The following is a 25,532-nucleotide window of genomic DNA, read 5'->3' on the forward strand; positions in this document are numbered from 1 at the left end:
CAGAAAAAGACTCATTGTGCAATCACGTTTGCAAACTCAGCCTCTGAGCAGCCTGCATCGATCAAGGACTTAGCAGGGAAATAAATGGCCCACCTGAATCTAGATAAACGAGAAGGGTTTATTAAAGGGACTGTTTACAAAACTTTGCACAAAATGGGGAAACCACAGGGTTTCCTGTAGTTAACCACATGCAGTATCTTGGGGGACAGGGGAAGGTTACCAGAACCCTGAAGGAGAGTCATGGAGAGAGGCTGCCATGAGAGCTTGGGGACCCTCAGTCAAGGGACATAGCTAGCCCATGGCCTCCCCACAGGGAGAGAGCTGGTGGGTTAAATACCCCAACTCGCGCTCCTCCCTTCCTCTCATCTTCAGCCGGGGCTTCCTATTGGCTAAATCCAACTGGAAGTGGGAGGGTGAGGAAGCCCATTGGTGCACTTCACACCAGTCAGCCCTGGAGTGCACGGCAGGTAGGGAAAGGTGGAGGGTGGGCGTAGAGGGGCAGTTGGGAGATCGCTTGCACAGCCACCATGGCCTCCTTCATCTCTGACACCCCTGCTCTTCCTTTGTGCCCTCCCGAGTCCTACCAGGCTCTGTTTCCTGTGAATGGATCACCTACCTGTCTCACAGACAATTTCCCCTCTTCCTCCCCTCTTCTGCCTCATGACTCAGGAGCCCTCTGTGCTTCTTTCCCACGTGGCCTGCCGGTAGGACCCAAGAACTTCAGCCTTTGTCACCCCTTTCCCCTGACCACATGAGGATGGAAACATCTGGCCAGCCTTAGGCCAGTCCTCTCATGCAGTAGGGACTCGGGAAGGAGCGAGCGTGAGACCTTCTTCCGGAACAAGCTGCAGTGTGCGTGTGCAGTGGATTGAGCCCTGGTCAGCACTTCTTTGGCTCAGGCCTGACTGGATGTGCTGGCTCCCACCCAGCTGAGCCACTGGGGCTTGGCCAGATGGCAGCCAGCAAAGCTGAGGCTGGTTCTGAGCCACAGGCCTCGCTTTGGAAATCAGGCAATGAGTGGCCCATGGAGGCTGCATACCATAGGCACCTCAGGTCAGGGGTGGCATGGCCCGGCCCCCAGCTCAGCTGTGGCTCACTAAACCTAAGCCTCAGGTCTTCCTGAGGCTTACAGGGGCTGTGGGGCATCAGCTGGGCCTGAGGAAGGCTGTGTGGTACAGTGCAGAGCACAGGAGGCTGAGAGGCAGGAGACTGGGCTGTGTCCAGCTCTGCCCCCAACACAGCTGGTCTTGGAAAAATTTCTTCTCTCCTGGGCAGAACCCTTTTCCCAAAATGAGATCTCCCATAGAACTCCAGTATCTAAAACTGGTTCAAACAAAAGTGCAGCCTCAGAGCCCCCTAGCCAGTCTCCTTACCACCACTTTCTCCCCCCACCCCATCTCCAGCATCACTCCTTGGAGTATCTTTTTAAAATCTTGGGGTTGCACAGAAAATGATTTGGAAACCCTGGCCAATATACTCCCTGAGAGGTCTCAGACAGCTTTAACATGCTGTGAATCTTTAAATACATAACAATAGACAAGGACTTCCCTGGTGGTCCAGGGATTAAGGATCCGCCTGCCAATGCAGGGGACACAGGTTCGATCCCTGGTCGGGGAAGATCCCACATGCTGCGGAGCAACTAAGCCCGTGTGCCACAGTTACTGAGCCTGCGCTCTGGAGCCTGCGAGCCACCCTACTGAAGCCCGCACACCTAGAGCCCGTGCTCCGCAACAAGAGAAGCCACCGCAATGAGAAGCCCACGCACCACAACGAAGAGTAACCCCCGCTCTCTGTAACTAGAGAAAGCCTGCATGCAGCAACGAAGACCCAACGCAGCCAAAAATAAATAAAAACTAAATAAATAAATTTATATAAAAATAGACAAAATGTTACCATAACCTCCCATGTGCCCATCACCCAGATTCAATCATTAACAACTCATGGCCAGCCTTGTTTCGTCACTATCCCCACCTGCTTTCTCCCTTCCTGTATTACTTCAAAGCAAATCCCAGACATCATGTCATTTCACCTGTAACTATTTCAGTTTGTGTCCCTAAAAGATTAGGACTCATTTTAAGTATATAACCACAATGCCATTATTACACTTTAAAATATCTAATCAGAATTCATATTTCCAGTTGGTTATTTATAGGGTTTTTGTTTGTTTATAGTTTGTTAGAATCAGGGTCCAAATGAGGTCCACATATTGCAGTTGGTTGATAAGTCTCTCTTTGTCTTGTTCTATGAATTGTAAGTGGCCAGTGAAAGTCAGGGTGGTCAGTTTTTGTGGGCTTCTCTGGGGGCAGTGAAGACATTCCCAGGAAACTTGAGGGAGAATCTGTTCAGTCCTGAGCCTCTAAGGGAAGAGGCGGGAGAGAGTGAAAAGGCCAGACAGAGGTTCAGTTCTGTGGTTTCCCACCAAGAAGCTGTAACTGTCTGTTTGCAGGGGGTGGGGGGGGGCGGTGAGGTCAAACCCCAGAAGAGGGGGTGCCTCACCAGTGATGTGAAGGACCCAGAAGAATATGGATGCCTACAGAGTCTTCTGCCCTGGACGCAGGAGCCTGGGGTCTAATCCACTCGTAAAACTGACCATTAACTGAAAACATTTCCTTTAGCATCTCCTGAGACACAGGACTTTGCCAGAGGCTGAGACTGTTGGGATGAATGGGGAAAGTCTGCCCTCCAGGAACTCATAGCTCTTCAGTGAAACAGATAACATTGTATATTTAACCTCTAGACTTCAATTAGTGATATGTAAAATGGAAATCATAGCACCTTACTTATCAGACCAGCAGGTTTCTATGAGAACCCTCCGAGTTACAAATGGGATTTTATGAATAGGAAAAAGGGGACAAACTATACCTATGAAAGAGGTGGAGGGGAGGGCGGGCAGGGTGCTAACCTGGTGGTGGGACGAGGAACATTTATGAAGACCCCAGAGTCCTCTCAAGTCCTGGCTTTACCAACTACCAACTGGGTGGCCTTAAGCAGGATGCCTCCACCATTGGTGTTACCCCAGTGTCTTCCCTGGGGCCTCAGTGTTTTGGAAATGATGGAATTCAGGAAGGTAGAGTGGGAAACCCTTGCTCTCTGGTGATTCTCAGACAGAATAGAATGTCTGGGTTTGGATCATAGCCCCATGGAAAGCCAGGGTTTCTGCTGTCCATGGTACCAAACTCTTGTCTAGGTTTCAGTGCCTCAACCTCAGCACTGTGGGTGTGTTGAAAGAGATGATTCTATGCTGTGGAGGCTGTCTTGCACTTTGTAGGATGTGTAGTGGCATACCAGGCCTCTACCCACGAAATGTCAGTAGCTTTCCCTCAGTTGTGAAACCAAAAATGTCTCTAGTCTTTGCCAAACATCCTATGGGAGACAGAAGCACTCCCAGCTGAGAACCACTGGTCTAGGCTAAAGGGATGCTACTTCTCTGTAAAGATATGTGAGTGTGTGCCCTTCCTTTCGACTCCACACTTCTGACTGGTGCCTCTGATCTGTTTTCACCTCCAGAATGTTCCCAGGGTGTCAACACTTCTTATTTCAGTGCACCTTTCAAAAGTTCTTTTGTGGGGGGAGGGAGATGCAAGAGGGAAGAGATATGGGAACATGTGTATATGTGTAGCTGATTCACTTTGTTATAAAGCAGAAACTAACACACCATTGTGGAGCAATTATACCCCAATAAAGATGTTAAAAAAAAAAAAAAAAGTTCTTTTAGGGACTTCCCTGGCAGTCCAGAGGTTAAGACTTTGCCTTCCAAAGCAGGGGTGTGGGTTTGATCCTTGGTCCGGGAGCTAAGATCCCACATGCCTCGGGGCCAAAAAACCAAAAAACATAAATAATATTGTAACAAATTCAATAAAGACTTTAAAAATGGTCCACATAAAAAAAATCTTAAAAAACATTCTTTTAAAGACAAACAACTTCAATGGCCCTCTTGGCCACACTTAATGCATGCAAAAATATGGTAATTGTGGCCAAGGTAAGCACATTTGCCCTTGATTGATACAGACTCAGTCTTGGGAGGAGGAGTGGGTAGGTCACCTGATGAGCCTCTGTGACCTAGCGGCCCACCTAGCAGACAGCGTCTGCGGTCAGGCTGTGTCGTGTAGCTTGCCTTTGCTCCTCCCTTTTGTCTGTCCACTGGGGGAAGACTGGTCCTAGAACGTTGTTTTTCTGGAGCCAGGGCCTCCTCTAGGTGATATCACAGCTCCCTGCGGGTCTAGGCTCAGGTCACCCCTCCACAGTACACTGGGAAATACCTGAACAGGAGCTGAGGTCATGGGGCTGGAATCCTGCCGTGTGACCCCGGGCAAGCTATCAACCTCTGAACTCATCCGTAAAGTGAGGCTATTAATACCTCTTCCGCAGGGTTGTTACAAGGATTAAATGAGAAAATGTTTGTGAAAGAGCTGTGTGGCACAAACTGGCCCACACATCCTAATTCGTATTGTTATTATCTGTTGTTCTAAAAGAGAGAATGAATAATATCACCCAGTCACTGCACCCCCATCACCTGTCCCCATCAGACCAGTCTCCTCCCCTGTTCCATACCTGTGCCTCTGGCTGTATCTCTGACGGACGCTCCTCCCTTGAAGGTCTCCTTCTCTCTTCATCTGTCCACATCCACTTCCTTCAATATCCAACTCCTGGGACTTCCCTGGCAGTCCAGTGGTTAGGACTCCAAACTTCCACTGCAGGGAGTTGCGAGTTCGATCCCTGGTCCGGGAACTAAGATCCCACAAGCCTTGTGGTATGGCAAGTGCTGGATAGATCTAGGTGGATGAAGATCAGGAGGATGACAATAATTTATAAGATTTTAATAATAAAAACAGCTAAGACTTTTGAAGCACTCGCTCTGCGCCAGGCACCACACTAAGCACTTTACATGGATTAGCTCATTTGCTGAGTGCCAGCAGCCTACATGGAATTGAACATCTGCCTCTCTGCTTCCAGACCCCAGCACCATATCACTTCCCCATCGGCCCCGAGCAGAGTTAATATGTCTCCCTCCATGCTCACGATGCCTGGTTTATTACTGACCTAATTTCACTAGCTTTCAATTATTCATTAGAGTGGCTGTCTCCCCTTCCAGTCTGAACATCTTGAGGGCTAAGGCCCTGTTTATATTAATCTTTATTAGCTTCGGCGTCCAGTGGTGACTGGCATATAGTTGCTGCTCATTAAATGTTTGTTGGATGAAGACACAGATGAATTGAGTAATTAACACCATCTCCCACGATGTTCATGCGATTTTATAAGCTTCTCCCTCCGTGAGGCCATTTTCAGAAGCATTCTAGTGCTATCCAAGCATGATCTGCCTGCAAACTATTTGTTGCCAGTTGTAACAAGGTAGGTGCAGAAATAGAATTTAAGCAATTTTAGAGTAGTTTTAGGTTCATTGGATCTAATAATTTTAAAAATTGAGCTTTTCTTTTGTATGTCTTTATTCTTTTTCTTGCTTTTGCTTGATTTAATTTTTAAGTCATGAGATCAGAAATTGTAAAAATTACAGTTACTGAGCTCTTATGTTCTGAATATTAGGCTTGTATGTCTTTATTTTTATTTTCTAATAATTCATTCCCACTATATTTTGCAGTGGTATCATTCTGCAACAGATTAGAAATTTAAAAATCAAGAACTGGTTCTTCATCACAAGTGGTCTGAGAAATACAGTTCCAGACCATCGACCTCACTGGGATGCCCATGGTTAAGCCAATGGCAGAGGGGACATACTCAGCCCTCTCTCGCTGGGTCCCACCCATCACAACTTATTCTCATATCTGTTTCTCCTACTGTTTGGAAGGGCGTGGCATTGTCTTTTAATCCTGTTTGGATTCCTCATTATTTCTCTTTTCTTCCAAATCTGGCAGATTCAATGGATGAAAGCTGACTCTGGTCTGGGCTTGGACAGGAAAAGGAGAGGGCAAGGGAGGGGTCCGAAGAGAGTTTGGGAAGGGTCTGGCTGGGATGGAGCAGAAGGTGGTCCTGAGGAGGGTTGGAGAGGTTGCTAAGGAGACCGTCCTGAGCCATCAGGGCTGGTTGGCTGGAGCGGCTGGGGTTGATGGGGGGGAAGGGCAGCGAAGGCACCTGAAGGTGGAAGGAAGCAATTTCAGGACAAATGAAAGGGGACGTGGAATTCTTTTACAGAAGGAGTGTTAAACCTGAGGCTTTCATAAACCCCCTGAGGTGGTCAAGGCCAAAACTATAAATAAGTAGGTCATGGAGTGATACAGGAGGCCCCCTTCTCCTACCCAGGGGTGGGGGCAGTGTGGAGGTTAAGTCAGTGAAATCAACACAATCAACTGGATGGGGAGAGAAAGGGGGATGAAATGTGCCATCCGTAGATGTCCTTTTAGAGAGAGAAGGTCTGAATCCCAGGCCAAAAAGGCCGGAAGAGCAAGACTTGATTACAGCCTGATCGATGGCATTAGCATATTTAAAGATCACCTCAAGGAGAGAACAAAGGGGCTCCGAAAGGGGAAATGGTGTTTATTAAGCAGAGAGAAACAGAATCTGGAAATCTGGAGCTGTCTGGTCCTTGGAGAGCCAGCTCCAAGGTCGAGCAGGGATGGGGAGAAAGGGCTCTGCGGGGCCTGGGCAAACTTCCCTTAGGACCTGCCAGCTTCTTCTCCTCTGATTCCACAGTCCATCGCTGCTGTGACCTTCTAATCGAGAATTCAGCTTTCCATAAAGAACTGCCTAGAGGGAGGGACCACTCTGCGCATTTGAGCATCTGGTCCATTCGGTGATGGTTATGATGATGGTGGTGGTGGTGATTACAGCTAACCTTCACTAAGCCCTTGCTACGTGCCAGGCACTGTTCCAAGCCATTTACAAACATTAACTTGTTTAAATCACCCAACCTGTGAGGTAGGTAGTCCTACCTCCATTTTTTGTTTGTTTTGTTTTTGTTTTTGTTTTTTTTTGCGGTACGCGGGCCTCTCACTGCTGTGGCCTCTCCCGCTGCAGAGCACAGGCTCCGGACGCGCAGGCCCAACGGCCATGGCTCACGGGCCCAGCAGCTCCGCGGCACGTGGGATCCTCCCGGACCGGGGCACGAACTCGCGTCCCCTGCATCGGCAGGCAGACGCTCAACCACTTTGCCACCAGGGAAGCCCCTACCTCCATTTTATAGATGAGAAATTTGAGGCAGTGTTAAATAATTTCCCAGGTTTATACAGCTTGTAAGCGGAACAGCCTAGACTCAAACTCAGGCCAACTCCAGAACCTGCACTATACCGGACTATCCTGCATTTAAGTTTTGCTGAAAACAATTAATTGGCAATCTGGTTGGTGCATCCATCTCTTTGGGATTGGTTGGGATGAGTCTGTGCCAAGATCAGCACGGCCAGCTCTGGGGCACTAACCAAATGCGGTTTTTTTTAAAGACTCCGGACTGTGTGCTTCATTTAGAAAGTGCTACCCAGTGTGGCTAAGCCAGTGTGACCAGCTGGTTTCCTGGGCACGGCCCCTCCCCCACTTCAGAGCCCCAAACCCCATCAGGGTCCAGCCCTCCGGGCACTTTGAGCTGAGAATCAGGAGGTTGCGGACTAGGCTTACCTGTTACGCCACTTTGGGCCGGTCACCACCTGTCTGTGCGCCCCAGCTTCCTCGCAAGACCTCTTAACAAAAACTCCCTGTCTAAATGAAGAATCAGTTGGACCCATGAATGTGCTGGCTTTTGCTCAGTGTGCTGAGAAGTGGGTGGAAGGAAGAAGGCCGAAGGTGGAAGGTGGGCGCGGCAGGGCACAGAATCCAGGGCGGTTAGGTTCAGAGTTGGCTTGCAAAGCCGGCTGACCACCACTCCGGGAGCGTGCTCCGCCCGGAGCGCTCCCGCTTCCTCGGGAGGGTCTGCGGTTGCCGCTGCAGGCCCAGGCTCAGTGGGGTAGAGTCACTTCTCTACCTCCCCCTTCGGCTCTGGCGGAAGGAAGGAAGAGATAGAAGTCAAAAGTTTTGTCTGCCTGGAAGAGCTGGAGGGGAAAGTGTAAGGAGCTGGGAGAGGCGGGAGCGGCTTCCCAGTGCTGGGGGCGGGATGAGGGGCTGGATGGAGGCCAGGAGGCCTGGCGGGCCGGCTGACCCTACCCTGAGGGCTAGGGCGAGAGGGGGCGCTGTGACCTCCTCCTCGCCCAGCCCGTTGGATTCCTAGCTGCTGTCCCTTTCGTAGCGCAATACGCGCTCGACTTTCCCCCTCCGCGGCGTTCAGAGGCCGGCTAGTCCAGCAGGGCACCGCCATCTCCCCTGCTCTTGGGGTTCCCAGGTTAAGCTCCTTGCCGGGACCAAACTGGTTTGGCAGGCGCTTAGTTTGTACAATAAATGAAGGATGAACGAACGAATGAAAGAAAATGAATGAATGAATGAATGAATGAGAAGGGTTCCCCCCTCAGAGCTTTCGCGCCTCAGCGCGCACCTGGCGTGCCAGTTTCAAAGGCGCGGGGGGTCTGGACCAACACCTCGGCCCTGCTGAGGTGGGGGCGGGGGGACCTTCCGGCCCGCCGCAGGGCGGGAACTGCCCGAACGCAGTTCCCAGCTTCACCAGCTTTCCGCGGCGCCTCTGCTCAGTCCGGGCTGCCCTATTCCCCAGCCTCCAAGAGCCTCGCTCTTAGAGATTCACCTGAGCCCCCCAAGTCCCCTCAGACTCCCTCGGACTCCCCAGGCCCCAGCCTGAAATCCGGCGGAGGGCGGGAAGCTGCCTCCTCTCCCGCCCCCGGCCCCCCACCCCCCAGCTTCTCCCCGGGCTGCGGCGGCCGCCAGCGCTGCCAGCGCGCCCAGCCGACTGCCGCAAACCCGGGCTCGGGGAAAAGGGGGTCAGCGCCGCGAGGGCGCGGGGAGCCAGCCCCGGGAAGGAGAGGGGACAGAGGAGGCGGGGCGAGGGAGGGAGCAGAGGGGCGAGGCGCGGAGGCGGGACCGGAGGGGAGGGGAGAGGAGCGGAGAGGAGGGGACGCCCAGGCGAAGGGGCGGGGAGCCGAGGCGACTAGCGGCGCGGACCGCGGGGTAGGCGGCGGGGGCTAGGCGGGCTCCCGGAGGGCGAGAGGCAGCTGCGGGCCGGGCTGAGTCAGAAAGCGGCGGCCGGACTCGCCCGGGAAGGGGAGAGCGAGAGCCCGGCGGGCCGGGCTGCGGGGCCGGGGAGCGCGGAGCCGGGCGCCTCAGCCACCCGCGGCGACACAGGAGCCTGGCCGCCCACCCACGCAGCCCGAGCCCTCACCCGCCGGCCGGCCCCTCTGGGATGCCCGAGGGACCCAGGCATCCAGGACGGTGACAGAGCGAGCCCGAGGATGGGACGGCGCTTGCAGCTCCGGCTTGTCAAGGTAAGAGCGAGCCGGTCAGCCCTCGAGCACTGCGGGCCCGCAGCTCTGGGCGCGCAGGGCTAGGTGGGCTATGGGTGTGATGCGGAAAACTAGGTGTCACTGAGCAGAACTGTGCCCAGGTCCGGGGGCGGCCGGGGTTTGAGGAGCAGCCCAAATCCCTGCCTCTAGACCTTTGGAGCCGGCATTGGGCGGGGGGAGGAGGGGGACGACACTGGCGAAAAAAGAAATCTTTGTGGCGAAGCTGCCGGGAGGTGGGCGTGGGGTGGGGGGGTGTCAGCCCGCCCCCCGGGTAACCAGCTCAGTGAGGGGAATCGCTCTAGGCTGTGGGAACCGACGCAGGGTTCCCCCTCCCACCCTCCCGGGTAGACTGGGGTCCCGAGACAGGAGGCCCGGCAGAGGGGTTCCCCATCCGCCCCAGCACCGTCTCATCAGGTCCCCCACTCCGCACGCCTCCGCCCTGTCCCTGGGAGCTCCTTCCTGCCCCTGCAAGTCCGGGGAGATAAATGTCCCCGGTGCCTGCGAGCCCTGGATCAATATCGCAATCTCCGGGGAGCAGACCGAGCATCCGGCGGTAGTTACCGTTCCGCCGCCGCCGCCGGCTCGCCCGCAGGAGCACGACGCTGGCTCTCCGAGCCTTTGCACTAGCGGGTCGGTCCCCGCGCCTGCTCGCTCCTGCCCGGGCTCTGGCGACGCGATTCCTGCGTCCGGAGTTTAGGAAAGTCGTCAGACCGCACGTCCAGAGTCTGTCCGCTGAAGTTCTGGGGCGGCGGGGCCTGCCCCGGGGCCCGGGGAAGGGCTGGGGCGTCGACACCCGGGCCCGCCGCTAGTGACAGCTGCCACTTCCTGGTGCCGGGCGATTCCCAAAGCGGTTCGGCTTGCGGGGTGTAGGCAAGGAGGCGGCAGAGGAGGGAGGGGTGGGTGGGCCTCGGCGCCGCCGCGGGGGACCCCAGCACGGCTCTTGCCTGAGGATCCGGACTCCGCAGGGTCAGTGGGGACCAGAGCACAGACACCAGCTTGACTGGATTCAGCGCTTTTACAAGCTATTAACTTCAAAAGAACTGAACGGATTGGGGGGAGGGGTGCGGATTGACTGAATTTCATTTTTCCGTCAGTTATTAAACCAACTGTACGTACATCAGCACACAGAGTGGTTTGAGTTAAACCAAGATTTAAAACTGCAACAGCAGCCGGCTCGTCAGTTGAGACATCACTAGTTACCGAGGCTTTCTCCATTCTCTCCCTCCCTCTCCCGAATATATAAGAGTTGGTTTTTAAAAATGACTAAGGGTTGGTCTGATTGAACCCATAGCCCCTCCCCCACTCCTAAACTGAGGACTGGGGGTGAACCCAGAGATTATTTTCTGGGTGATGAAGGAGACCCGGGGAGGGAGAGAGGAGGAGAGACATCCAGAGAGCTTGACTAGATGGCACTGAGCGGGTATATTTTCCAAAAGGCTAGAGTGTAGCAAACCTGGGTCTAAATTCACCAATCAGTTAGACCAAATTCAGCGTTTTAAATGGACTCAAAGGATTGAACTGTAGGTTTTTGTTTTTGAGTTTACATGGTAATAGGTAAATGTTCTTTCTCTGACCTTTCTTAGAATCATGTGCAAATTTCTCTTAGAATTATGATGCTCTTCTAAAAGGAAAAACAGTTGTTTTTTTTTTCTGTTGCTGTGTTTCCTGCTAGGTGGTGAGATGTGTGCCCTTTATGTCTGGCCTAATGAACTCAGTAGGTGCTCAGTAAATGCATACTGAATGAGTGAGAGGCAGTGAATGAATGCGCAGCTAATGCGGTTTCAATTAAATAATTGCTTTTTCTTTTATTCATGTGGCATATACAGCTTGTTGGGTAGTGTTCTACCTGCCTTGCAAATATTAAGTCACTTAGTCCTCATAACAGTCCTGGGAAGTAGGAATTATTACTGAGGCACAGAGAGGCTAAGGAACTTGTCCCTCACTGATACAGCCAGTGAGTGGTGGAGCCAGAATTCAGAGTCAGGTAGTGTGGCTCGAAGGCTTTGCTTTGTTAGCTTTTATCAGAAAATCTTTTAAGCCACTAAAATCTCATCCTAGACTTCTGCCAGATGAGAGAGAGCGCAGGCGGTTTTGTTGGTATCAAAGTCTGAATCTAGGTGGGGTTCATCCAAAATCCGGTGCTGTCCTCAACAACTCAGCCAGTGTTGGGAAAGGATCCACTCTGGGGCCCTTACCATGGGCCTCACACTGTACTGGTTACAGAGAACTGGGGGAGAGTGTGTGTGAATGTGTATGAGTGAGAATGTGTGTGTGCATGGGAGGGTGGTTGTGTATGTCAGTGAGGGAGAAATGATGTGTGTGTGAGTGTGCGTGGAGGCCAAGGAGACAGGTGAAATATTGTCTCTGCCCCCACGGGAGGGCCAGGGACCGACCACCTCCGAGTCACCTACCCACCAGCCACAGCTCCTCGCAGGGAGACCCAAGTGTGGCTCAGAGTGGTGGGTTTGGCTGAGTGTGAAGAGCGGAGAAGGCAAGTCCTGGTGGGCTACTAAAGGAAAGTGAGTTCTGCAAAGAGAGAGCTGGTTTTATTGCTTTTGTCATAAAAGCAATCTAGCAGTATTACACAAAGTTTGAAAACCAGAGGGGGAAATTATTACAGTCTCACCCTCCTAACACAGCTATTGTTGCCATTTAAAAAATAATCCCTGGGCTTCCCTGGTGGCGCAGTGGTTGAGAGTCCGCCTGCCGATGCAGGGGACACGGGTTCGTGCCCCGGTCTGGGAGGATCCCACATGCCGCGGAGCAGCTGGGCCTGTGAGCCATGGCCGCTGAGCCTGCGAATCCGGAGCCTGTGTTTTGCAACGGGAGAGGCCACAACAGTGAGAGGCCTGCGTACCGCAAAAAAAAAAAAAAAAAAAAAAAATCCCTGCAGGCCTTTTTTTCAAGTGCAGGTTTGGACACAGCTGTGGCCACTGGGCCCCCTCACTTACTGTCACAACCCAGGTCTGTCCCATGTTATTCCGGAGCCTCCAGAGGGAGATCGTCAACGTCTGCGTATTCCCTGTGAGGGGATGCTCTTCTGCCATGTCTGTGTCTCTGCACATTTGGGCTGTTTCCAAATTGCTTCTTTGACAAATAATATGGAGCCGGGTTTTGAGGGGAGCATGGGCAGGAGGGAAAACAAGGGCAAACAAGTGAGCCATGGGGTGTGGGGACTATTGGCATGGCCACAGCCCAGGGGCAAAGTAGGAGAGGGGGGCTGACAGCCAGGCCAAGCCGTCAGGATTTGATATGTCCAGCCCTGGGGAGGGGCATGACTTGGGTCCGTCCAGTTCTTAAGGAGGGCATAGATTCGTGGAAAAGCAGGACACTGACCAAGGGCCCCTGAGGATGAGCTCAAGTGGAAAATCCATTTCTCACCCTCTCTAACATTTGCATCCTCGGAGAGCATCAGTGGTGTTCAGCTGCACAGAAAAAGGAGTTTGGAGGGTCGAAGGTGCCCTTGGCAACACCCCAAGTGCCCGTGGTGCTTACAAGCCCATGGGCCTGAGCCCCGGACATGATGTGACCTAGAAGGAAGGGGTTAGGTATAGGGCTGATCATTTTAGAAGCTATTGGGTTGGAAAGACCATCAACCTGGGAGTTGGCAAACCTGACATCAGTCACAGCTATGCCTCTAATTAGCTGTGTGACTTCAGGTAGGTTACCCTCCCTCTCCGAGCTACCGTTTCTCCGTAAACGGGTATTTGACTAGATTCTCTTTTACCTTTCATGTCTCTGTGCAAGATCTGTTTCCAAAAACACTCCTTAGGGCCACAACCTCATATGAGAAGAATGGGGTGCAGCAGATTCAATTCCCAGCTCTGCCCCTTCCCAGCTGCAGGACCTCAGTACTTGGACCCAAGCACCCTCTCTGAGCTTGAGTGTTCCCAGCTATGAAATGGAGGCAATACCTAACTCGAAAGGTTGAGGTAAGGATGAAATGAGTTAATACACAAAGTGCCTGGAACAGCACCTGGCACAGAGTTTGCTTTCAGAAAAAGTTGCAAGGTGCCTGCTCTTCAGAGAAAATAAAATAATGCAGGAAAAAACAGCTAGGAAAAGCTCTTGGACATTCAACATGTAGTGTTTTTGCATCTTTCACCCGTCATAGAACTGGGCCTAATAATCAACTGCACGTAATAAGCGTTTCACAAATGTTTGTTGGCTGGATGGATGGTGTTATCGCTGCTTCCTTCAGTTTAGTATTGCATGATCAGAGTGGACCCGTTGCTGTTCCCAGGAGGTGCAGGTGTCCTGTCCAAACAGACTGAGAGATGCCAAAACCATCCTGGCAGAAAAGCCACCTCTGATGCAGAAAAGACTGGAACTGCCCCCCTTAGGCCCACTATGGTTATGTTAAAAAGAAAAGAAAAGAAAGCAACAAAGAGCCAATGTAGCACCTGGTGATTTGGAGAATCCATTGAGGGTGGGGCCTTGGCTGGTCTGGAGGAGAGCAGGCTGTTAGCAGGTGACCTGGGGCCTTTCTTGTTTCCTCCTCTGTGAAAGGAGAGGGTGGGGTGATCTCTCCCAGCTCTGACTCTACCTAACCATTCATGGCATCAAAAGAAGGAAGAGTGAGCCCATTTTGGAGCTAAGGCCAAGTCTTAGCTGCAGTTTTATATTCAATGAATGAATTTGTTAATTACAAATGACTCCTGTCTACTTAGATCCTTGGGGGCCCCTGTCAGCAGAGTCCCTTGAAAGTAACATCATCAAGTCCTTTTTAAATGCTTGTCTTCCAACTTGTCAGTCTCGGCCAGCCAGCCCTCACTCCACCCAGCGTGGCAATCAGCATCTTCTTGTGTGGGTGGGAACATCAGGTGAAGCAGATGTGAGCTTGAAACCTGACTCTGCTATGAAGCTAGGTTATCACTTGGAACCTCAGTTTCTTCATCTGTTTAACAAAAAAAAAGAGGAAAAATAGTATCTACTTTATGGGATAATCATAATGACTTCATGAGATGTCAAGTGTGAAATTAAGCACAACTGCACATTGTCTGGCACACAGTAAGTGCTTAATAAATATTAACAATAGTAGTCACTTAATAAATCTTTACTGAATTTTATCAATCCAAGGAAGAACAGCAAAAGGAGGAGTGGTGAGGGAAAGGGAGGTGGAGGAAGGAATACTTAGCAATGTAGAATCTCCTCCTGCCCCAGAGTCCTTTTCGTAGACCCTGGGGAGAAGGGATGGGGCCACCTGCCATCAGCCAAGCTCAAAGGGCAAAGGACAGAGGTGCCTGCTGTTGGCCCTCTGAACACCTCTGACATGTGAAAACATTTGGCATTAAGAGTAGAGACATGGGGACTTCCCTGGTGGCGCAGTGGATAAGAATGTACCTGCCAATGCAGGGGACACAGGTTCGATCCCTGGTCCGGGAAGTTCCCACATGCCACGGAGCGACTAAGTCCATGCACCACAACTACCGAGCCTACGCTCTAGAGCCCACAAGCCACAACTACTGAGCCCGCGTGCCACAACTACTGAAACCCGCACGCCTAGAGCCCATGCTCCGCAACAAGAGAAGCCTGTGCACCACAACAAAGAGTAGCCCCTGCTTACCACATACAACTAGAGAAAGCACGCACGCAGCAACGAAGACCCAATGCAGCCAAAAATAAATAAAATTAAATCTTTAAAAAAAAAAAAGTAGGGCTTCCCTGGTGGCGCAGTGGTTGAGAGTCCGCCTGCCGATGCAGGGGACGCGGGTTCGTGCCCCGGTCCGGGAAGATCCCACATGCCGCGGAGCGGCTGGGCCCGTGAGCCATGTCCACTGAGCCTGCGCGTTCGGAGCCTGTGCTCCGCAACGGGAGAGACCACAACAGTGAGAGGCCCGCGTACCGCAAAAAAAAAAAAAAAAAAAAAAGAAGAGACATGTAAGGAGGATAATACAAAATGATTAAGTCACTGACGCAAACAATTATTTTAAAACAACCAACTAGATTCCATTAAGCAACAGATTATTAACCATTTCTTTTCAGAGTAATTGGTGTCAACTTCAACAAAACTGAGAAGCTAGAAGGCAGGAGGGCAGGAAGGGAAGGAGGAAGATTTGGGGAATATGGACATGCACTTCCTTTTCTGTGAAATGGGTGTGTTGAGATGCAGTTCTGGGAGATGGGTCCCATGTACACAGAACCCCCGACTCAATGCTTTAGCCGAATGTGTTTTTTGGCAACTCTCCACCCAGGAGCCATGAATCCATTTCAGGGACAGATGAAGATGTTTGTGGGTGCTCTTTCTTCCCTATAAACTCAAGCAATATCACAGTCCCTCCCCTGGCCCCGCTGGTCTCCAGGGAGCAGCCCCAGTGAGGTGCTTAGAGATGAGGTTTGTGGGGTGCACACCTGGCCCCCCCCTTCACCTGTCAATCTGTTCCCATCCTCCAGCCAATCTGGCCGGGAGCCAGGACGCCTAGGTCAAAGCCCAGGACAGAAACTGGCCAGACTGGTCCAGCTGCTTCTGTGCCTGAAGAACCAGGGAGACGGGGGTTTGTTCTAGGCTGACCGACTACAATTTGGAGCCCACCCATAGCGAGTTTTAAGAGGTAGTGAGGCTACCCGGAGGCACAATGGGAGACTTAGTTGAACCTTTCAGTGCTGGGAGGTCAGGCCTTTGGGACAATGTATTGCTCAGTACCCCTGGCAGGAGCATGGAGCCGAAGAGCTGGAGGGGAGGCTGCCCAGGGTGATGGGCTAGGGCAAGCGATGGCTGCGACATTTCCATTTACATCAGGGTTTCCCCTGCTTTCATCCGTGTCTCCCCAGCCTCCTTGGCAGGATGTGTGAAGGGCTCCGTGATTTCCAGAGATACCAGCTGTTCCTGGAGCAGCCCCGCCACTGTGCGGACAGAGCTGGGTGGGATAGGGAGGGATGGCCAGGGATGAGGGCCTGGGCTGTGTAGGCTGGAGATGGAAACCAGGCCCAGGAGGGCTTTGGCTACCCTGGGGAAGGGTCGAGGGAAAGCCCCGGGCTGTCTAAGGGGCAGAAGGCCCCCCTGCACTGAGGGCCCCGACCCCACAGTCAGAAGCAAAGGCCCAGCTGGGTGCCCATGGGCCTGCTCAGGATAGATGATTTTATTATTATATAAAATATGGACATGCAGAAAGACAAAAAGAAACCAAAGGTGATGCAGAGATGGAGACCACTGGCTAAAGTTGGCATGAGAGAGAGAGATGAGGCCAGAAGGGCCTGGAGGAAAGTGAAGGGAGGAGGGTGGAAGGGAGAGAGAAAGATGTGATAGCAAGAAAAAGACCTGCGTGTCTTTTTTGGCTGTTCTTGTTTAGTACTTTCCCTTTAGCAGCTAAGTGAACGTGTGCCTCTGGTACTGAGGCCAGAGATGGCCTTTACAGGAAACGCCCCTCTCCATTTCTTTTTTTTTTTTTAAGAGTTTCTTTCATGCTTTGTTTTTTTTGGCTGCGTTGGGTCTTGGTTGCTGCTTTCTCTAGTTGCGGCGAGAGGAGGCTACCCTCCGTTGTGGTGCGTGGGCTTCTCGGTGCGGTGGCTTCTCTTGTTGTGGAGCACGGGCTCTAGGTGCACGAGCTTCAGTAGTTGCAGCACATGGACTCAGTATGTGTGGCTCACGGGCTCTAGAGCGCAGGCTCAGTAGTTGTGGCACACAGGCTTAGTTACTCCGCGGCATGTGGGATCTTCCCGGACCAGGGCTCGAACCCGTGTCCCCTGCGTTGGCAGGTGGATTCTTAACCACCGCGCCACCAGCGAAGTCCCATCCCCCCTCTCCATTTCTTACAAGAATTCCCCCCACTCTCCCTAATCTGCTGCCAGGAGCCTTCCTCAGCCATCAGGGTCAGCAGAGCCCCGGAGAGCAGGGATGCTCTGAGGCGTGCCTTGTGGAGGCTGCGGATGCCTGCCCACGGGAAGGAGCTCCCCCCAACCCCACACCCTCCAGCGACCCCAGGGCTGGGCTCTCCCAACCCAGTCAGAAGGAACAAAGCCTGTTGCCTTTGAGGATCTACCTGGCCCCCAGTGTGCAGTCTGTCTCTTTCTTTCTTACACACACACACACACGCACACACGCTGGGATCCTCAGGGAGTCATCTGCAGTGTTTCTAATAGCACCCCCCCAACTGCTACCTACTCAGAGGCTGCTGCACAGTCAGGCCGATGAGACAGGTGGGCAGCGCCCTCCTGCCCGGGCCAGGGCTGGAAGACTGACTCCCAGAGTAGCAGCTGGGCCCCCAGGGCCCTGGGGTCAGTAGTGGGGGTGGATGGCAGGTTGGACAGCCTCCGTGACCACGCCCCAGGCCGCACATGCCTGGCTGGGAGCCCGAGAGGCTGGTCCTTGGAGGGAGGCCTGTGTCCTGGGCTTGGTCTGAGCCGCTGCCTGTCCCCCTCCTCCTGCCCTTTCCCTCCACTTCGCCCAGCTTCTCTGGCTCTTCACCGAGCGGCCTCTGTGCCCACGCCCACACACGCGACCCCATGGAGTTTTTCTCTCCTACTCTAGGGGTGAAAAAACCAGATGTTCCCCGCATCTCTCCATCGGCTCTTCTGGCCCTCTGCCCCAGCCCTCCTTCCTACCTCCACAGAATACTCATTTCTGCCCGCCGCCTGCCTTTGGCCATAGTATTCCTCCTTCTAGGGCTTCTGTCCCCCCAGTCTCTCTACATCAATCCTGTCTAATAGGTCCACCAAATTCTCCCTGAACCACCACTACCCTCTCCTCCAGGAAGCCCTCCAGTCTAAGTCCATCTCTCCCTGGTCGTTCCTTTGCTTGCCCTCCTCCCCATCATGTGACCCTCTGGCTCACGGTGGAGCCTGGGCTCTCCAACAACAGGGGACCCTGCAGCTCTTTGGTCTGTCCCCCTACAGGATGCTCAAAACATTTACCAGCCAGACCCCGCATGGACCTCTGGTCACTCTCACCTAACCCAAGCCCTTGTCCCACCATAGATTCTGAGCTCTGCCGGGTCAGGAGGATTCCCTTAAAAATGAAAGCAAAAACAAGACTGTGTCCCTAGCGCCTAACCCAGTACTCCAAGCTCCGAAGGCACACAATAGATGCTGAATTCAATGGAGGGCATCTCCCCGCTGAACATTTATCTGTGTGTGTGGAGGTGCTATGGCGACAGGAGACATGGAAATGACAAGCTAGACAGATAGATTCCCCCGGCTCTGCAAGTGGATTTATGACGCAATGGCTTATCGAGTGCTACGCTGTTGGCGCCATTTAGTAACATTTAGCGATTCCAGTCCTGCCCCACGTTCCATCCCTGGTTCCCGTAGCACTGGAGGCATTTGTCCACATGTAAAAGCAAGGGCAGGGCTTCCCTGGTGGCGCAGTGGTTGAGAGTCCGCCCGCCGATGCAGGGAACACGGGTTTGTGCCCCGGTCTGGGAAGATCCCACATGACGCGGAGCGGCTGGGCCCGTGAGCCATGGCCGGTGGTCCTGCGCGTCCGGAGCCTGTGCTCCGCAACGGGAGAGGCCAGGCAGTGAGAGGCCCGTGTACCGGAAAAAAAAAAAAAAAAAAAAAGCAAGGGCAGCATTTTGCTTCATGAGGGGTTCGGGCAGGGCTGGTAGGAGACATTGCCAGAAGCAGGTTTGGAGCTGGGCTGAGGACAGAGATGCAAGAACTTTCTCAGAGCCTGGGGTTCTCAGAGAGCAGGTCCAGGGCACTTTAGTCCCCAGGCAGGGGCTGGGGAGGAGGCTTGGTGGCAGCCTGGGGCTCCCTCCCCGCCGCTGTCCCGGTTCTGCTGGTTACAAGGCAGGAATAGCCAGACAAGGCAGAGGTGGGCAGAGGACACTGGGGGAAGGGAATGAGCCCATTCTTTTTTTGTTTGTTTGTTTGTTTGCGGTACACGGGCCTCTCACTGTTGTGGCCTCTCCCGTTGCGGAGCACAGGCTCCGGACGCGCAGGCTCAGCGGCCATGGCTCACGGGCCCAGCCGCTCTGCGGCATGTGGGATCTTCCCGGACCGGGGCACGATCCCGTGTCCCCTGCATCGGTAGGCGGACTCTCAATCACTGCGCCACCAGGGAAACCCCAGGAATGAGCCCATTCTTGGCTCCCTCCGTGGGATCTTGTCTCTCAGTCTACATCCCTACCCTCTAGCTCCCTAGGGGTGGGTGTGGGGCAGACTTTGGTGTCTTTCTCTCCAGATTGCTGGGCCCCAGTGACCTCACAGTGAACACCACTGCCAGGCTGTGAAACTACGGGCCCATGCAGTGGCACATGTACATCCCTGAGAAGCAGAGCATCCCTGGGGGAGGAGAACTGTGCCTAGAGCTGAGGAAGCAGGAGGCCTGGGATTGGGGCCGGCTCCGCCACTTCCTGGTTGGGTGACCTTGGGCAAGTCACACAACCTCTCTGGGCTTGGTCTTCCTCTGGACCATGATGGAGAATAAAGGAGGAAATGCCTGTGTGCTGAGGGGCCTGTCCCCCCTGAAGCTCAATGAGTGGGACCTGCTGCTTTCCCTGGTGAGGTCCCTCCCCCAGCCTCCACTCTGTCCCCCACTCTCCCCTGACTCCTCCCCTTGACACGAGCCCAACTGGTACTCAAGACCCTCTTCCTCCATGGGGCCTTCCCTGATGAGCTGGCCATCGTGTGCTCTCCTCCAGCCAAAGCAGGGCTTCTCAAACTAGCTGTAGGGAAGGCCCACGTGGGTCTTTCCAGTCCACGGCATGTGGTCCTGTTGTGCATGACAACCATGCAGCCTGCATCACGTGACTCTTCTGGAGAGCTGGACAACATCTGAAGTGGTCTAGACCCTGTTCAATGAGATCACAGCCAAGACAACTTCGTATCAGCGTTTCCAGATGCTCACTCTCAATAATGAACAGTCTGCAGTCCCGCACAGTCCCCACCGCCCTTTCAGCAGCGCTGATCTAAACCCCTCCTTTGGGGCCAGGATTCATAGCCCAGAATCTCTGGTTCACTTTTCAAGGGAGTCTGGCTGCCGGCCAGCCCTGTACCTGGGCGCCTCCTGCTGTAAGACTCGGTGCTGTAGCAGCTGGGCTGGGCTGCCGGAAGCAGGAAGAACCCCTGTCCAAGAGGGTGGAAACCTTCGGTTTATTCAGAGCCCTTACCACCTGGCAGATTCTGGGTGGGCCCCTTCCCCCGCTTCGTTCTCACTCATCAACCCGCACATTATCACCCACCGAGGTCGGGGCAGGGGTTGGGGAGACACATGACAGTCACAGAGCTCTGGTGAGACACGGGAAGCCCTTCCTCTGTGGTGGGCTCAGCCCCACGCTGGTTCTAGCCCTCGTCCCTGGACTCACCCAAGATGAGGGAGCACGACTTCTCCAGGGTCAGCTCTGCCTTCTGCCTCTGAGGAGCTTGCCCAGGGGGCACACTGGGCAAGCCCTGGTTCACGGCTCCAGGAAAAGGCTGCGTACGTGCCCTGCCTGTGCTGCTTGATCCCCAGCGTTGGCTGTACCCACAGGTGGCCACCTTCCTGCTTCGTCTGCATCTCCTGTGCACACCCTCCAGGAGGAGGCCTGGGGGCTCCAGGACAGCAGTGAGGGGAAGGACCTCCCATCTCCCCACCTGGCCAGGAGGGGTCATTCCCAGCAGTCTCCTGACTTTGGGCTGAGGCTAGGAGGTGGGGGAATGACGGGTCCAAGGCCACAGGGTGAGATCAGGGCCTCTTCCTGTCCTGCAGGCTCCTCCCTCGTGTCCTCTCATTCTTTCCAGCATTCTCCTTCCCATCACCATCTTCCTTCCACACTCCCAACTTCCATGATGGGCAGGCAAGTGAGCGTTTTCCGAGCTGGGAAGGAGCTGCAAAAGCCTCCAACCCAGGGTTTCCGCTGCTCAGCACCGTTGACATTTGGGACCAAGTAGTTCCTTGCTGTGGGGCTGCCTGTGCATTTGAGAATGCATCTGAGTATCCCGGGTCTCTAGCCACAAAATGCCCGTAGCTTCTCCTCGCTGTGGCAACCAAAAATGTCTCCAGATGGTGCCTCGTGTCCTGTGGGGGACAAAATTGCCCCCACTTGAGAACTACTGGGCTAGTGCAGTTCCCCTCAATTCTGGTGACACTTCAGAATCACTTGGAGAACATTCAAAAAACAGAGAGACTCCCAAGTTTCCCCTCAGGCCTGCCGAGCCCAGATCTCTGAGGTGAAGCCTGAGAAACAGAATTTTCTGTCTCTTGGCTGCCAGGCATTGTGTGAAACTTCTGATTTTGGCTAATTCACTTCTTTCACAGACAAAGAAACAGGCAGGGCCATTGCCCAGCTTATGGGTGATTAGATGGCTATTCCTAGTCTCTGCCCTGAATCTCCCTGCTCACTGGGGTTGGGTGGTCCAGCAGCCCCCTCTAAACCACCCTCATGGCCTTGGAAGGCAGTCACTTGTCCAGGAAAAGCAGCCTCAAAACCTTTCGCAGTTTTCTAACAGAAATTAATTTCCAGCCGTCAGATCATTTCACTCTACCCCCCCGACCCTCTTCACATCCCTTTTAAAACGCAGCTTCTTAAAGGACGTCACTTTGCTGCTGACACTGAAATCTCCCTCACTTTACACTTGTCAGAGAGCTGACTGAGCGAGAGCACAGCTGATGGTGGCACCTGCGTGGCTGGCGTCTCCGTGCTGTCCCCAACCTCGGCTCTGTCTCTCCGAGTAGCAGATGCCTTTCCCACCCCCTCAGGGACCGGTTCCCAGTGTCTGGGAGAAGCTCACAGCTCACGGCTGAGCAGTTCCCAGGGTCAGGGGCTGGATCAGAGCCCCGGTCGGGCTCCATTCCCTTGCGAGAACCAAACTCCACCCTTCCTGAGCCCCCAACTGACAGGGCCCCACTGGTGTCTACCCCCCAGTTCCCACTGCCAGCTTTCGGGGATCCAGGCTGTGGCCCGGAGGTAGAGGTCAAGAGGCAAAGTAACCTGTCCCTCCTCCTTTGGAGGATCCATGCAGTGGTGGGGCCTAAGAAGGGAGGCCGGACAGGCAGGGAAACAGGCTGACCTGCCCAGGGGTACAACCCCAGGATCGGAGCATCTGTATGGTGGGTAGATAGTAAAGGCTCCACTTCTTGGGGTTGAGAAGGATTAAATGAGAAAAATCACAGGGTCTGGCACTGTGCAAGTCTTCAGTCAAAGCTGGAATTTAGAAGAAGAAAGGAAGGAAGGAAGGAGAGAGGGAGGGAAGAAGGGAGGAAGGAAAAAGAAAGGAAGGGAAGGGAAAGGAAGGGGAGGAGGAAGAAAAAATGGAGGCTAGGGAAGACTGAGACCGGCAGAGAGCTTAAGACCAGGAGAGAGAGGAAGATGTGTAGGAGGGACACCGGGAGGCCGAGAAGGCACGAGCTATGAGAAAATGTTAATGAATGAATCGAGAGCGAATCATATCAAGAGGAGGAGAGAAAGAATGTGTGAGCAGCAGAAAAGGAGGCTAGACCAGGATGGGAGGTCAGCGGTGCTCCAGGGCACTGCCCGCCCCCCACCTCCCTTCCCTGCTCTCAGCAAATCTGCATCAGCGACAGTGATGCAAACTTTACTTTCACAGGTGTCTGCTGGCTCCTGGGAATGGAGTGGTGGTGGAAAGTGGGTGTGCACACCCTGGGTGGACAGGCAAACCAGTCAGGGGGCGCTTCTGGAGAGACAGGCGGAGTCAGGAAGGAAGCAACTTATACATTCATAGTCGAGTAATACTAATCACTACCGTTGGTTAACGGCTTACCGTATGTTTGGACCTGTGCTGTGTGAAACGCACCATATTGTTGAATCTCTCCAGAAGTTTTAGAATATAAATACTTCATCCCTATTAGCGCCATTTACAGATGGGGAAACTGAGGCTCAGGGATGTTAAGTGATTTACCCAAGGTCACATGGGTAGGAGGGGGCAAATAAAAGTTTCCAATGTGGATCTCTCTGGCCTCAAAGTTAAAGGTCTGAATTTCTACTCTCCTGTAAAACCTGGAGTCAGAGCATATTCAGACCTAGAAAGGAGTGTAGGAAACACTACCCTCCTCATTTCACAGATGAGGAAACTGAGGCGGGGGGGCAAGGGAAGGAGACTTGTCCATGGTCACAGAGCAAGTTTGCCAGATTCAGAACAGGAGCACAGCCCTGCACTTTCCACCCCCAAAACACTTTTTCCTTCAGCACAGCCTCCTGGAGTCCAAGGTGGAGATCAATGCAGGAAGGAAGACTAGGGCCAAAAGAGAGCTCCTGGTGGGCAGGGGGAAGAGATGCAGGAAAACATGAACCCGTCAAAATGTCCAGGTGCGACCCCATGGTCAGAGGGGACAGAAAATGAAAACCCATCCATTCATTCACTCTGTCAGTCATTCATTTATTCATTCAACAAACATGTATGGGGGCCCACTCTGTGCCAGGCCCCACTAAGGGTACAGAATTAGCCAAACACAGACCCTGCCCTCAGGGAGCTTATAACCAATGGGACAGCATATCTGGGACCCTTGGAGGGGAATGTGTGAACTCCAGAGCTGGGGTGTCTCAGGTCCTCACTGCCCTTAGGGTGGGTGAAGCAGGTTTCAGCTCTCCTGTGGGGCCCCGTTGTGGGAGCAGAGGAGTGAAGTAGCAGGGAAGGGGGCAGGGTGTCTCCTGAGCCCAGGGCTGCAGGGAGAAGACCTGAAGGTGGGAGCACCCAGGTGTGCCCCACTCCCTGAAATGTAGGCAGGAGATCTTCCTTCCCATTTTTTCCTCTCTGCACAACAGCGATTTAAGTTAATTAAGTGGAACAATAAATTCTTTCTCAACTGCCTAGAACAGAATAATCTTTCACTGCTCACCCGCTTTGGGGAAAGCACAGGCTCTTTGCTTTGAGGTGGCGACAGGTTGTGGCTGTCCTAGAAAGAGGCTGTCCTGGGGCAGGATGGGGAGAAAAGGGTGGTTGGGGGCAGAAGTCCTGGGCAGTCAAGAGGGCTGAGAAAGGACATCTAGCATCACCACCCTCTGTCCCAAGTCTGGTTTTACCCTGGCTAGTCTTTAGAGCACCTCTGCGTGGATTAGAAAACGCAGCCCCCACCCGAGGGTCCCGGCTCTGCTAATGCAGAGCCTGCAATTCTAGCCCCCAGAGACCTCTCCACTTGGCACCTCTGTGCAGGGCAGAAATTGCACAATTGCCTGTGGGCTCTGTACCTCCCCTGTATTGTCATTCCTTCACTACAGATATATCCCCTGTAGGCACACAGGTTTCAGAAGAGTTGATTGCGCATATGTTTTATTTCTGCAAATCAGATCCTAATTTTTAAATCCAATGGGGAGCCAGCTTTCTAAAGAAATCTTGATTTATGATCCCTCTTCTTTTTCATATTTAGATTTTTTTTCTCTTGGCTTTGCTTAAAACAGGCTATACCTTGAAAACCACATCTCTGATAAAGGGTCACTATCCAAAATATATAAGGAACTCATACAACTCAATAGTAAAAAAAAAACACCCCCAAAAACAAAAACAAGCCCCACAAATAATCCAATTAAATCTGGGAAATGCAAGTAAGAAACACAATAAGATTTCACCTCACATCTGTTAGAATGGTTATTATAAAAAAGCCGAGATAAGTGGCAGGGAGGATGTGGAGAAAAGGGAACCCTTGTTCACTGTTGGTGAGAATGTAAATTGGTGCAGCCACTGTGGAAAATAGTATGGAGGTTCCTCAAAAAGTTAAAAATAGAACTGCCATATGATACAGCAATTCCACTTCTGGGTATGTATCCAAAGGAAATGAGATCATTACCTTGAAGAGATATCTGCATCCCCGTGTTCATTGCAGCATTGTATACAATAGCCAAGATGTGGAAACAACCTAAGTGTCTATAAATGGATGAATAGATAAAGAAAATGTGGTATATACATACAACAGAGTTTTTTTTTTAATTGGAGTATAGTTGCTTTACAATGTTGTGTTAGTCTCTACTGTGCAGCAAAGTGAATCAGCTCTACGTATACATATACGCCCTCTCTCTTTTTGGATTTCACCAGATTTTCACCACAGAGCACTGAGTAGAGTTCCCTGTGCTAAACAGTAGGTTTTCATTCGTTATCTATTTTATACTTAGTATCAATAGTGTATACATGTCAATCCATACAATGGAATATTATTCTGCCATAAAAGGAAGGAAATCCTGCCACGTGTGACGACATGGATGAACCTTGAAGGCAGTATGCTGAGTGAAATAAGTGAGACAGAGAAAGACAAATACCATATGATCTCACTTATATATGTGGAATCTAAAGAAGTCGAGGGCTTTCTTGGTGGCGCAGTGGTTGAGAATCCGCCTGCCAGTG

At 52.8% G+C, this 25,532-nt stretch overlaps 1 protein-coding gene across 2 annotated transcripts in view; it reads left to right on the forward strand.

The window, feature by feature from the left end:
- Window positions 1–8,824: 8,824 nt before the first annotated feature.
- Window positions 8,825–25,532, forward strand: part of CRHR1 (corticotropin releasing hormone receptor 1) — a 50,960-nt gene continuing 34,252 nt past the window's right edge. The window contains exon 1 of one of the 2 annotated variants that reach the window (XM_022589037.3): window positions 8,825–9,305. In XM_022589037.3, coding sequence (XP_022444745.1) covers window positions 9,273–9,305 — 33 coding nt within the window. In that variant the 5' untranslated portion in view covers window positions 8,825–9,272. The remainder of the gene's footprint in view (window positions 9,306–25,532) is intronic. The other variant, XM_022589038.3, reaches the window with a different exon arrangement.

Source organism: Delphinapterus leucas, chromosome 19, assembly GCF_059928025.1.
Source record: "Delphinapterus leucas isolate spDelLeu-1000000601 "Yukka" chromosome 19, BTC_Dleu_Yukka2, whole genome shotgun sequence".
Lineage (NCBI taxonomy): Eukaryota > Metazoa > Chordata > Mammalia > Artiodactyla > Monodontidae > Delphinapterus > Delphinapterus leucas.